At 42.5% G+C, this 15,018-nt stretch overlaps 1 protein-coding gene across 4 annotated transcripts in view; it reads left to right on the forward strand.

The window, feature by feature from the left end:
• The window catches only part of FSTL4 (follistatin like 4), a 493,379-nt gene that overhangs the window by 281,008 nt on the left and 197,353 nt on the right, over positions 1-15,018 (forward strand). For all 4 annotated transcript variants that reach the window (XM_043490835.1, XM_038414976.2, XM_038414979.2 and 1 more), the window contains one exon: positions 12,735-12,925. In XM_043490835.1, the coding sequence (XP_043346770.1) occupies positions 12,735-12,925 (191 nt within the window). The remainder of the gene's footprint in view (positions 1-12,734; positions 12,926-15,018) is intronic.

The following is a 15,018-nucleotide window of genomic DNA, read 5'->3' on the forward strand; positions in this document are numbered from 1 at the left end:
TAGATAATCACCTAAACACGAGCTCCCAGTTTGACGCTGTGTCCAAAAGAGCTCAGGAGATCTTCGGATGCACAAACAGGGGAAGCTTGAGGAAGAATAGAGTGGTTATTTACCTTTGTGTTTGGCACTGGTGCGACCCCTGCTGGAATACTGAGTCCAGCGCTGATGTTGACAATTCAAGAAAAGTGTTGGTAAAAGGATTCAGAGAAGAGCTGAGGGTTCAGAGGGTTAGCCTTCGATGAAAGGGTTAGAAAACTTAGTTAGTGGTAGATGCAAGGAGCTCCATCAGTTCAGCGTACCAAGAAGGTGAAGGGGTGACTTGATTACAGTCTTTACGTATCTAGGTGGGGAACAATATTTGATAATGGGCACTTCAGTCTAGCAGAGAAAGATATAATATTATCCATTGTCTGGAAGCAGAAGCTGGACAACTTCAGACTGCAAGTAATAGTGAGTTTAATTAACCATGGGATGATTTATCGGGGTCCTGGTGGATTCTCCATCGCTGGGAATTTCAAAATCAGGATTGGATGTTCTTCTAAAAGATCTGCTCTAGAAATTATTTTCAGGATGTTCTATGGCCTGTATTATCCAGGAGGCCATAATAGATGGTCACTGTCCCTTCTGGCCTTGGAATCTATGAATCAAATAATTCTTCACATTTAAAGTTGCATGGAAATTTCTCAAAAGCGCCGCATTATAATGCCCTTTGCAGAATAATATTTTAGCAGCAAGATTAGGTTTTTCCATCAAAGAAAGCCTTCTGTTTCCCTCCTTGTTTTTATTTTAACAATGTTCCTTTGAAGGATGTTTCGTCGCCAAAGTTATTTCCTTGTTATCTGCCTTTACTCAAAAATGAATCGAGGATCAGTTTTGGATCCCACTGTAATAGTCTGCTGCAATTCACAGAAACCTGGACTACAGTTTTCAAAAGGGGGCAATTATTGTGGAAACTAGATTAATGAAGTGTCATCACAATTTAGCCACATTCACCATTGACCTTTCCCAGAAAGGATTGGCTTGATAAATGTACTTCATTACCAAGTTCTGACATGAAAATAGAATCACACTCTGTGTTTCTTGGCAGGCTGATCAATATTTTATCTGCCAAAGTATGCAGAAGTTATAAACAGAATGAATTGTGCAACTGCTACAAAAACATAGCAAAAAACCGAATAGCTCTGAGTGAACGGAACATGTAAATGTGACAGGTGTTGTTTGCAGCATTTTTGCAATCGGAGATTAATACTCTGTTTTGTTTTTTTATTGTTTTTTTGGTTTTCCTAATTCTAAGGATGGCTAGGCATCAGAAGCTTTATAAGTGCTTTAAACAGATAAAAAGGACTTGTTTCTTCAAAGATCTCCCATAGAAAGTAAGAGAGAAATCAAAGACTTCTCTATGTTGTGATAATTTTACAGTGTGTTGACTCGCTTTCAGCTTCATCCCAAGTAATGCAATGTCAGCAAAAGCTGCAGGGAGAAGGCTGGGATTGGCGGTGGAAGTGTCATTTCAGAATGTTCATGGAGGATAAGTAGGTATTTAGATTGTTTATCTAAACTTTCGCCAGAAATCCCAGTCTTTGAACTTGGCAAATATGCCGAGGTTTTATCCAAAGTTCACAGGAGGGGATTCACCTTGTGTGGGATTTATTTGAAAGTCATAAGCAATTTCTTTTAGGGTCCTTGTAAGCAGCATGCACAGTTCGCAGAAGGTAAACAGACTGATCTCCAGCAGTATTAGGGAAACAAAGGCATTTCTGTGCCCATGGTATCTCGTATCGTGGGAAGAAAAAAACATTCAAGCTATCCCTGGGGAAGGCTTACAGTATTGTACAAAGAATTACTACCAAATGACATTACCTCTGCATTTTATGAGCAGCAATATTTAGAAGCGACATGGATGCTACAGAAAATTTACCTAAATGAGGAAGGTGACTTTTTTTTTAATAAAGATTATAGTCAGCCTGAATTGGAGCACATGGAATCTTTTATTATGATTTTATTATTAAGTGTATTTATTGTGTGGTTTTAAAAAAAAACTCTGTTAAAAGAACAGTGTTTAGGTTACAAAGTAAAAAATTAGAAAATCCCAGACTGATGGTTGTCCATACAGCCTTAATTCTGCCTCCTCCTGCTGAGTGCTGAATAAGATCAGAGTTCTGTGGGAACAAGTACTGTAGTGTGTGATCATATATTTAGAGATATCATCATAATGCACAAGGGCTCTGAATTAAGGCTGAAGGAGCCCCAGTCCCATTTGGGGGGATGGGTTTCTGTGGCTATGCACTTGGTTGTGTGGGAACTTGGCCAAGCTCTCTCTTAGAAAGGAAACTGTAGCTCCACATGCTGCCCTCAAAGACGGGGCGAAATGAGGTGCTGGGGACAGGTGTTGGGTTTGAGAAGCACCAGGGAGGAATTTTTAGGGACAGGGAGCCCAGCATGATTCCTGCCCCATGTGACATCCCCAGTGGGGTCCTGTAACAGGTCTAGGAGTGAGGGCACCCCAAACTAACTCGCTTCCGCCCTACCCTCCTACAGCTACTCTGGTTGCTCCCAGGTGTTCCCAGTACAGTGTCTGCAGCTACTGCGGCTGCTTGGACAGAGATGTGTCTAGTCATAGAAAGTTGGTGTGCTTAGTTATTATTCTGGCTTGCGGACAAATGAAGTTTTCTTGATAAATGGACATGAGAAAAGGAAAATAGTATTTTTTACAACAAAAGCTGAATGGAATTTCTTGGGATAAGGAAAAGGCACTTCCCTAACTAAAGGGTTTCCCCAGCCAAATAACAAGGGTCTGCCGCAAACAATGCAGGTGTGAGAGTTTATCAGGAGTGACGTTCTGCAACAGCTTTTCAGGGGGAGCAGTGGGGGCAAAAAACCTAACTAGTTTCAAGACTGAGCTTGATAAGTTTATGGAGGGGATGGTATGATGGAACTGCCTACAATGACATGTGGTTCATCAGTGACTGCCAGTAACAAAAATTCCCAAGTGCTGGAGATGGAACACTAGATGGGGAAGGCTCTAGTTACTACAGAATTTTTTTCCCCAGGTATCTGCCTGGCAGGTCTTGCCCACATGCTCAGGGTCTAACGGATCACCATATTTGGGTTTGGGAAGGAATTTTTCCCCGGGTCAGATTGACCAAGACCTGGGGGGTTTTTGCCTTTCTCTGCAGCATGAGGTACAGGTCACTTGCAGGATTAAACCAGTGTAAATGGACTAGATGATCACAATGGTCCCTTCTGACCTTAAAATCTACGAGTCTAAAAGGACTCAAGAATCCTTTATAAGGGAAAGTGTTAGCAGTCTAAACATAGGAGTTATTACCAGCTTCCCCTATAATACAGTGCCATAGGTATACTTGGTGCCTTATTAACAAATAGATCTCATTAGGTTATAACTCCCCGGTCCTCCAAACAGGCATGTGAGTGACTTTATACAGGTGTGTAGTCCCATGAGGTCAGTGGGACTATCAGTATGTGAAGTTAGTCATGTATATAAAGGACTGCAGCTGAGTAAATAGATGAACAATGAATTCTTTGACAAACCATCAGGGAAGCAAAATTACAGAGGTGTAAGGAGTGTTGACCAAAAATATCTTGCCTCCAGACTGCCAAAGTTCAAACCTAAGGGCTGTTAGCAGATGTGCCTCAGCTATTCTCATCAGCTGTCATGAGAGATAGTGAAAGAGAAATCATTGCTAAGGTAGCCAATACCTAAACCAAGCAAGGTTTTATACATCAATGTCTTGAATTGCACTGGAGGTCACAAAGACCTGGATAACAGTGACAAGATTTACTTCAGAGAAGAGGTCTCAAGCTCCTGGCCAGAGGCCGATTGGAAAAAAGTGTTTCTGGCCACCACCACGGTCTGTGAATTGAGGTGCTTTGGTGTGCCACTCTGTCTTAGGAGCTTCTTTGACAAAAGGTGGACATACCCCTATCAATTAATGTGAGCAGACTTCCTGCACCCTGTAGGTGCTTCCCCTTTAGAACTGGTCAGGAATTTGTCATTGACAAATGCCAGTTCACGGAGACTGAAACCGTTCATGAACAGGGCGGGTTTCAATGAATTTCTTGACTGAAAAAAAAAGTTGAGAATATTTTTTCAAAACCGTTCAAAGGTTTTGCTTCAATATTTTTGAAAGGAAAAATGGAATTTTTCAAAATGACACTTCATTTCTAAATTTCAGCTAATCAGACTAAAAACAAGCTGTGGGGGAAGTTTTAGGTACTGCTCCTGGCCCATGCTGTACCTGTCCAGTGGATAATGGGAATATTTCAGGCTCTAGTTTGGCTATCAATCTGGTAACTTTCCAAACACAACGTTAATTTAGAAAGTGAAAAGTACTCACTCAGTCTTGTTCCCTCTTCCTGTATCTGGAAAAAAGCAAAGCACTTGAAGCTCTCCTCTGGGGCTCATATGGTTTGATAAACTCTTTCTTTTTTGTCCTGTCCTCTTCTCTTGTGTTCAGTAATAGTATTAAAAATTAGCCCCCTATGCATGCTCTATTGGGACAGAATTTACATTCTCCTCCTCTCCTTTTCTCTTAGTTTCTGTGATGCTAAAGCTAATAGTGTACACTTTACTTAATCAGGACATGTTTAATCGGAATGTCTCTAAGGGAAATGACTTAAAGCAATTACTGATGCTTAAATAATTCTTCTTAACGCCTGTAGCTCACGAAAGCTTATGCTCAAATACATTTGTTAGTCTATAAGGTGCCACAAGTACTCCTTTTCTTAGTTGATTTAGTGGTGCCTTATGTCTTTTGAGTGTCTGAGTATCAAGCTGGTTCCACTGACTTTTCTCCCTGAACAGCTTTCAATCTTAGCAATCAGTCCTTAGTTGTAGTATATGCATATATAGTGTATGAATTGCTTCAAAGTTCTCCTGTTAGGTAATATTTAGAAGCAGGACCGAGTCACAGATTTCAGAGGTGCTCAGATATGCTGCTCTGGTTCAGCCCATTACTGAAATAGTCCTCAGTGGCAAAGTTCACATCTGAATCCAAGTTGTCCAAAATCTTCTGGAGTTTTTTTTTGACTCAAGCACATATTTTAAAGGAGTCAGTTTTTAAAGCAAATAATAATTGATGAACTGTAAGCTTTTCACAGCTGCACACTGTAATGTTCTTGCAGAGCTAAATGAAGCTCAGAGCAACTGCTGAATCACTTCGATAAACAGGCCATGAAATCAGGACTGGCAGAGCCTACTGAAGTAGTAACATTTTCCAGGTTACAGTGAAGAGAGGAGAAATAATAAGAAAACAGTGACAGCACATACTCCCAATGTGTTCTGCAAATGTGCAGAGTGATTGAAAATGGCAAAATAATTGTTGAGAAGCATCTGTGAAATGTTTTGTGAAATGTTTTCTGCCAAATTCAAACCTGGCACAAGTGAGCACAACTCTGTTGATGTCAATGGACTTGCACCAGGTCTGCATTTCCCCTTAGACTTGAGAGAGTGAGACATGAATCCAAAGAGCTTGCAGAAGAGTTGTATATGTGTGAGTTGCATGCAGTTGTTATAGACACCACATGCTAGGATGTAGAGTATCAGAAAGGAAGGGTGCCCAGTGGTTTAATCTGGGATTTGGGAGACCTGGGTTCAACTCCCTGCTTAGCCACATGCTTCCTGTGTGATCTTGGACAAGTCACTTAATCTCTCTCTCTCTCAGTTGCCCTCTGTAAAATGGAGATAATAGCACTGCCCTACCTCACAGGGATGTGGTGAGGGATAAATGCACTAAAGATTGTGAGATATTCACATACGGCAGTAATGGGGGCCACGTAAGTACCTAAACTATATAGTAGCTTCTGCATTTCTGGAGTTCTTAAACAACAGGTGGAGACAACTCCCTCAAAACCCAGCTTGGAAAAACAGTGTGGAATTCCTCCTCTGTTTTAGAGGCCCGGAGGCCAACCCCTGAAAGAGAAGCCACTGAAAACATAAATCCTGTCAGTCTGGAATATCTAAACTGAGTTCCAATTACAAAAGGAATCCAAGTCGCCAGTAGCTACTAACAAGCCATGATATAACTTGCAAGACTTACCAATGAGACTATTCCGAGATGAGAGAAACTGCTAATGATAAGTTCATGTTGTAAAGGAAATTGCTGGAGGGCACTTAAGTGGAGACAAGAATTTGAATAAGTGAGAGGGCATAAATATTTCTGTGATTCTTTTTTGTTTAACAGCCATGTATTTTAATACCTACAAACAGTAAACATACACAAACAAATAGTACCTCCAAAAACCTGAAGAGAGAGAATTTAATAGATAAAGCTACCGGATTCCAGGCACAATGTAAGAACATTACAAGTGTCATTGACAACAGGGAGGAGGGAGGGAGAAATGATAAAAATGTAGAAGTTGTCCCTAGCAAGGCCTATATACAGCGGCCTCCAATACAGATTGCTAGCAGCCAGAGTAGGGACAAAAGACTAAAGGACACTCCCTTGTAGAGTAAGGAAATGAAAGATGCTTTATCATTGCTAATTTAGCTGCTCTTGCCATTTATTTGCCACATGAAGGAAGTAAGGTAATACCGTATTATCCCTTCCTTGGCACTCCACTGAGTATATGGGTGCAAAGTCTTGCCTGGTGTAACTCGGTTTAGTCACACCAGGGAGGAGTTTGGTCCATGGAGAACAGTGGACATAGCATTTTAATTAGAGATAGGCTCAAGCTACAAAATGTGGATCAGAATCTGGATTTTGGACATCCTGAGCTCAGAGGAGTTTGAATCCAGGGCTTTGGTTTGGCCAGTTATAAAGATGAGGGCCATTTGCAAAATGGACCTGGATTGAGGTTTTGATTTAGAAAATCCACAACATTTAGGGTTGTTTGCTTCAAACTGATCTCTAACTTTAATAAAATATTTCATGCTCCTTGGGTCCACTTCTAACTTCAGATCCTTAGGAGCGACTCCTACAGACTAATGTGAACTGCCCTGGAATACAATGGATGTTGTACCTGTGGATGTGAGGATAGGAGCCTCATGTTGCCCCTGTGCTTTAATAAACATTCTTAATAATTTCTTTATATATAATGGAGAATTGGGAAATGTCTCTGTCATTTTTCACCCATATGGTGCATGTGTCTGTGTTTCTGTTTATGATGGTTACTGGCTGTGAAGTTAGACCAATTAGGGCTGTTAAAGCAACCAAGCAGGAAAAGCAAAACAATGACACAGAGAAGAATCCTTGAGGAAACAATAGAAAAGCTGTTTGTTGGAGAATCCTCACACCTGACTCCATCCAGGCTAAGAATTGTTTACTTTCCCTAAGACTATGCCTAGGATCAAAGAAGAAGAAGAAACTATTAGACCAGGGGTTCTCAAACTGTGAGTTGGGACCCCAAAATGAGTCGCAATCTCATTTTAATGGGGTCACCAAGGCTGGTATTGACCATGGGCCCAGCAAGTCTGAAGCCAAAGCCCACGCCCCACTGCCTAGGGCTAAGGTTACATGCCCCCTTCTCAGCGCCCTTGGGCGCCAGCTTTGCCCTGCCCCTGGGACAGCGGGGCTCCCCCATCCTGGGATAGTATAGCAATTTTTGTCATCAGAAGGGGGTCATGATGCAATGAAGTTTGAGAACTGCTGCATTACAGGATCCCTGGCCTAAAGAACGGAAGGGGGTGAGCTAAGGGGTGTGTGCGCATGTGCGTCCGTCCCCAAGTGAGCGTCAGGAAACACACAGAGCCAGAGAGAGCATGCCTTGAGAAGGAAAGTCTGCTTTATACCAACCCAGAGATGGACATGACTGGGTTAGATTAAATGGACCAAAGCCTTCAAGAAATGTTTAAGAGTTAGGTGAGGGGAAATATGCAATAGATGATTATTGTTTTTACCATTTTGTGAAAGACTCCTGCAAACAAGCAAAGGTAAGAGCAGCCCAAGGGAGTAGTGAGGGATCACAAGAAGCAGACCTCAGCTACTTAACTTCACTTCAGCTACAGTGGTTCTGGGTTGGAACCCAGAGGAGAGGGTGAGCCTGGGTTCTACCAGCTCCTCCAGGAAAGAAGGTATAAACCTTGTGAATAAAGGGGCAGGGATTACTGAGCTGAGAACAGGCTTGAAGGCCGGTATAAATTCAATACATTTTAGATTTTTGTTGAAGTTTTTATTACCTTGGAAGGGGTGAGGCTCTAAGAGACCTGGTCAGAGGGCCGACTCACCGGAAGACTCACCAGATGGCCTGAGCTCCTGCCAGCAGGGGGCCGACAAACACAGGAGGGGCACAACAATGAGTATGTCTTCTACACCTTTGCTCTGCATGCCTTGTGCCTTTGAGTGAATGACTAAATAATACTTCCTTGTGAAGCTGCTGCCAGGGTCTGTGTCACTGCAAATTTCTATTGTCACAGGCTTCTGAAGGGAATCTCTTACTGTTGCCAAATATGGTTGCTACGTTTTTGACCAGAACGCCCGGGGCCGCTAAAAGTCTGGTCGGTGGGGCTAAGGCAGGTTCCCTAACTCTGTGTGGCTCCTGGAAGTGGCTGGCATGTCTGGCCCCTAGGCACAGGGTCAGCCAGGGGGCTCCGCACGCTGCCCCCCACCCCAAGTGCCGGCTCCACAGCTCCCATTGGCCAAGAACTGCAGATCTTTGCTGGACAATTCCCCACACTGGACATAGCAGCAGCAGGAGTGGAAGTAAAAGCAACTTGATGCTCTTCTAAATGCCTTTTGCTGGATATGATAGGATTTGCAAAGCCTCTGGAAGTTGCTGCTAGTGGCTGTTGCTGACTTTGTCCATCTCTGGTCTCCATTGTGGTTTGTGTTGTGTTTTGGGACTGATCTGTGCTGCAATTTAAGGGGCTCAGTTTCAAATCATGTGTGTGCTCAAATCTCTGTAGTACACCATTCTTTAGCAAGCACCATGTCGGTGGGGATGGGCTTTTCAAAGGATGAGGCGAGGTGCGATGAGTTGTTACATTTCCATCTGATAATTCCTTGCAGTATCTACAGAAAAAAATAGTGATGGGGTGCCACTTAAGACTGTGGCTGCTTGAACCATGAGGAAGGAGTGGGTGGCAGGTAGAAACCCCTTTACAAAATCCTAGTGATGTGTGTGCCACTGAAATTAGTGCATACCCGCACCTTGGCCGCAAATACAGTTCTGATTTTTATACCTGGCCAGCAATGCACATAAATAATTGGAAGGGGCACCGTGTGGATGTGTGGTGGTTGCTGGGTATGTGTAGGCACAAGCATCATTGAAAAACATGGCAGCAGGTTGAGTAGATGAGACTTTCTTGGGATAGAGAACACATACGGAAGGGTAAAAATTACATTGGGTTGATAACTGGTGAGATTGTGAAGTGAGCTCTCTGCCCAGCAGATCCCTTCCAGCAACCGAGTTATTCAGGAGACTAATTGCTTAGTGGTATTTATACAACAAATGAAGCATCCAATTAGCTCCAAAGTGTTCCAAAGGCAAGATATGCCAGCCCCCATGGTGTTTGTGTTCAAACTCTCGTTCCCTGTAAATGTCTGCTCTGCTTCATCTGGCAACATGTTCAGAGCAAGCTCCTGTTATAAGAATGGCATTTTGGTATAATGTTCCCATTCTTTTCAGATTTGATATATTTGATTGCATTGACACATTATGATAACTTTTCTTTATGTAGCTGTGCTCCCTTTTTGGCTCAAGTCACAGCATTCATGGCACTGTGCCACAGCAAATTAATTTTGCAAATAGGTGTGTAATGGCTCAATGATCTGTTGCCAAATTCCAACATTCTAGGGTGATTAAGTCTAGGCCAGAAAGTTTATCAATTTTAAGATTAATAAATGGGAAAGAAGCATGGTTCGAGCACAGGGACAGGATTCAAGAGTTCTGCCACTGAGTCACTGTCAGAAAGGTGAAATCTCTGTGATGAGCTAGGGGGGTGAGTCCGTGCTCATGTAGACGTACTCTTATTGAGCTGGCGTGCTAAAAATAATAGCATGGTTAGAGTAGTGCAGCAGCATGGGTTAGCTGCCCCAAGTACGTACCTATGGGGCTAAAATAGGGGGTTGTACAGGCTGCCACTGCCCATGCCACTGCAGCTATGCTACTATTTTTAGCCTGCTAGCTCCCTAAGAGTCAATGACAGGGTTGTCCGTACCCAGACTCAAAGCGCGCAGCTGTGTACGGCACCAGGAAATGTGGGGCACCAAATTTGTGTGCTGCTCCAGCCCCTGCTCCGACTCTTGCCCACGGCCCCTGCTTCTTTCCGCCCTACCCCAGCCTTGCCCCCATTCCCCTGAGGAGTGCAGCAGGGCAGGGCCTGCACTCATGGCGGTGGGAAGTGCAGCAACCCAGCGCCAGCCGCGCCGCTGGTGAGTGCTGGGGGGTGGTTCCTCCTGCCTTACATGTTAGGTAATGCCTACATTTATATTTCCCATGTGACCTTAGCTCTGCCCTCTTATGCACATGCATTATGATACAGTATTTAATTACATGATCCCTTACTACTTTTACCCCAGGACCCCTGCCTCAGTGAGTGCAGAGGATGGATGTTCCTCAATGAATGAAGCAGCTATACAATCTTCTTAATTTAGGAACAGATACTGAGTCCACTGAAAGACTTGCATGGACTTCAGTGGGCTTTGAACCAGGTTTTCAGTATGTGGATTTATACTTCAGAGACTTCACACCATGCAAACCCTGCCCTGAATGACTGAGGAACTGATTATGACTCTTATGGACAGGGTTGTTTGGGCAAACTCAGTATCAGTATCACCAAATGGCCCACCTATAATAATAAGATAAATTTAAAAAACAGATCTGGAAGGAAACCGGACAGATTTATTTTCCCTACTTGTGGTATTCATCTGGAACACTGGAGAGAACACCCCTCTCAGATGAGGGGAAAAAATACGATTGCAGTAGCCAAAGCCAAAAATATATCAGGATACCAAAACTGTTTGATTACAATGGGTAAGGCAGTTGATTTTTCTCTAACTAAATGTGTGACAGAAAGAAACAGAGATGTGGGTGCCACTCAGAATGGGAATAAACTGATATGATGTTGGAAAAAGTAAATATAAATAAGCAAAAGAGAAAATTGGCAACCCAGTATTAGCACAACAGGGTAAGCGGGTGTGTATAAATTCAGTTACTCATTCCTAGATTAAAAGGAGGAAGGGCCAGAAGCTCTGTGGAGATAACAAAAAAGAGAGGGAATTTTTTGCATTGCTTTCCAGCAGTCCTTCTGATCACTGCAGGAAGTTTGATGGCAGGCACTGGAGTGGTCTATATCCGGGGGGGGGGGGGGAGAGGCCTTCAGAAAGTGTAGGGGATTGACAGAAGGGGAAGAGAGATCCAAAATATCTTGTTGATATTAGTCTCAGCATGGATCTCTCTAGGATGTGGATTGGAAAATACCACCTGAAGCAATGAAGGTAGGTCCTGCCTGTATGCCTTACATCTAGTCAAATCATGGTATTTTTAGAGGCTCTGAGCACAGGGGTGCCAAAAAATATTCTGAATGGATGTGTCCACTGTCAAAGAAATACATCCCACTTTGTAGTATTAATCCAGTTTTGATTGGAGTGGGACAGAGAGGGAAATGCTCCTTATTTCCTCCTGTCTTTTTCTCCCATCAAAGTGACTAACCAAACGATGCAATCTAGCAACAAAGAGGATGGAAAATCTGTCCCTGAAAGAGCCTCTTCTCTATGGAAGAAGATTTACTTTGGGTTATTGTTGTCTTGATACACCCCAGATCTACCTAAGCAATTCCCACCTGTGCTAAGAACAGACCCCAAAAAGGACAATAGTGGGCCTTAAATTAAAAAGTTTTTTTAAAAGCTGATGTCAAGAATTAAACTGAATAAGAGCCTCAGTCATAAGCCTCTTAAATTAGAGTAAGATGCTCTCCAGACTCACACAGAGGGAAGTCATTGGGGAACTGCCTTTCATGCTTTTACAATGCTGCCTCAGTAGGAATTTCTAGGTAATAAACATTGAGTCTTATTCTTTGCTCAAATACACCAATGTCGCTCCAGAATAATTGCATTGAGGCACCGTTTTTACTGAAAGCAAAATCTGGCCCTGGACTGGATAGTATCTCAGGGGTTAGCATGACCACTTTCTGCTTCAGTCCCATGCAGGGTGATAGGTACAATCAGTGCCATGAACCTCAGCTACATTTAGGTCTGTAAGGTTGTCACCTATTATTTTCCCGGTGTCCAATTTATCAGCTTGTGATGGATGTAAGGTTCTCTCTTTTTGTAGCACGTTGCCAGTGAGATAAAATACTTATTATCACTGTGTATTTCATGCCTCATTTGCCAAAAAGCCTTACAATTTTTAGTTAGGGCAATGCCACCATTTACATGGTTCAGGGCTGTAGAGTGGCACTTATTTATGATCATAAAGCGTTGTAAACTCAGAATTTAGTTTTCCTTATCACTGGGTGTCTGTATTTATTTTATAAGTTTTGTTATATAGTAGGAATATAATTTAATATGGGTGGAGATTATTAGGCGTAATGCAGCTAATCAAAACTTTATCTGTATGGGATCATGTTTAAGAGCTTTCTTGAGGTAGGATTTATTAAAAATGCTAGCTATTACAACAAGGAAAGACTATAGGATCTTCTTAAAGCATAGCATCTGAGAGCTAACATTTGCACAGACAGACTGTCTTTAATTGTGCCTTACTGTTCCCTTTAGAAGTACAGTCCTTTACACAGATCAAAGTAAAAATACATGGTCAAGTAATACAATCTTATGTTTTAGGTGACACTTGCACAATGGCAGACTACAGCCATCTTAAAAGCATACTCCTGGACCTTCAAGCTCATCACCACAGCCAGCTGAGCAGCCCTGTAGAGGACAGAACATCCCAGAAGCGCTTGTTAGTTGAAGACATGTTTAAGTACTTGGATATAAACAGTGACGGGCACCTCAGCAGCTCTGAACTGGCTCAGGTGGGTTTATCACTCAATGAAAATTGGATTATGAAATGGATTGCATTTTTCATTCAAAGTGTAAATTGAATATAACACAGCCAAATTCTTGTGAGAATAGTTGTGTGCAACTATCTGTCTAACATTAGGTGAAGGAAGACAATTCTACTGTAGTATATAAAAGGTCTTTTCCCCTCCTCCCTTGGGAGACCGAGGCATTTTCTCAAGCAGTTTAGGATACTTTACAAAGAAAAATATGGCAGTTTATCCAGGCCTCTCACCATCCCCTCCAAAAATAATCCCTCACTATTTACAATCATTCCTTGAAATTCTTCCAGCTAGCTGACAAATATAGACTTAATTTGCCTTTAAAAATAGATTTAAATTAGAAAATGAAGCTTGCCCCCCCACCACCTTCCAAACACTGCATTAGTGTTACAGTAAGTTTAAAATATTTGTTCCTCCCTCATCTCTTTGCATTTACTCAAGTGTTGATTATCGAACATAATAAAATGAGAGAAGATGCAGAGTCTGGAAAAATAATAATCTTTAATTACCAACATGCTATGCTGTTTGAATTAATCTAGTTGGTAAAGTTAACCAAACATGGAGCACTGGGAGTTGAACTGATTTCCACGTGTACTCAAGGTGCAATCAGTTTCTAGAAGGTGCCAGAACGGAGGTACTGAGAGAGTCCTGACCATGGAGAGTACCCTGACCTGATCGTGGCACCCTATGTACCAGCAAGAAGGATTTATATACTCTGTTCCTTTCGCCAAAGCTTGCTGGCTACGAAACGAGAAGAGGAAGACAATCACTCTACACAACATACAGCATTAGATACATCACATATTCTGTGCTGGAACACCATCACCCGCTAAATATGTGAAGGATTTCCAAGTAGCCTGGGCCCAGGAGGTGTAGTATGTCAGCCCACAATGGGTGGATGTGCCCTAGCACTCACCTACCATGCCTCAGCCATGGATAAATAGTCCCAGACATAGATTAAATGGTGAAGGTGGCTATCCTTTGGAGCAGAGAAGCATAACTTCTCAAAGTGACAAATTAGCTCCTAGCTATGGGTCAAATAGCTGCATTCAAGCCAGTGACCCTGCTTGCTGCAGGTTTCTGTACCAGTTAGTCATTTGGCTGGCTGGGATGAGAGAGTGGGATTGGCCAATGCACAAACCCCTCCGACTTAAACCCACTGCCGGCAGGAAGCTTGTCTCCCGCGTCTTAAGTCCTGCTGTGATACAGGAGTGGCAGACAGAGGATGCTAGTGGGAGACCCCAGTCGGAAATCCACATGCATGGTGGTGTGGATATGAGGGTCACTTGTCATAGACACTGGAGCAGTTGCGTTTGTATCCTCAGAGCAGCCCATTTCGGGGATATTGCTGCTCCCCCCCCCAGTCCAGGAAAAGGGGAGAAAAATTGTTTGTGAAAGACTTTTAGACTCGTAGACTTTTAGCAGGGCATTGCCTGTCGAAAAAACTGGGGTTGGGATTTTAGGAGCTCCAGTGTTAGGAAAGTATTATTTCAGAGAGTAAATAGTTGCATTCTGAATGGAAGGTGAGCATCTTCAGAAGAATTGTTAAAGAATAAGAATTCTCTGCTGTAAAGTTGGATTTGAGTGCATCATAGAATGTTAAATGATAGCCATGGGCCGTGGGCAGAAGTGAGTTTGAAAAAGCCCATAGGGGAGCAAGCTACAGAAAACAATAACAGTTCCACAGGTCTCTTAGCACGTTTGTCTCAGCTCACCTAATTAAAACTACAGGAAAATTTTAAAATTAGGGAAACAAACTCAGAATGTTTGTAATTAATTATCTGTGTATATTTACTATTCTATTATGGTTTACATGAGAATAATTAGAAGCAAATGGCTCTTAGGAAGCCACTTCAGTTGCAAAAGTTAGCATTTTATCACTTCGCTCTAGATAAGTATCTCTAGTTCTCACTCTTCTGGGTAAGCATGTATGCTTTCAGCTTTATCAGGAAAATGAATCCACTGGACAAACGGCAGGCTAGCAAGCTTACTCCTCTTATGAGTTTATTAGTGGGTAGAACAGTTTCCTGTAGCTTTAATCCTAATGCAGTTGACATGACATAAGT

This window comes from Dermochelys coriacea, chromosome 8 (assembly GCF_009764565.3).
Source record: "Dermochelys coriacea isolate rDerCor1 chromosome 8, rDerCor1.pri.v4, whole genome shotgun sequence".
In the NCBI taxonomy this organism is placed as follows: Eukaryota; Metazoa; Chordata; order Testudines; family Dermochelyidae; genus Dermochelys; species Dermochelys coriacea.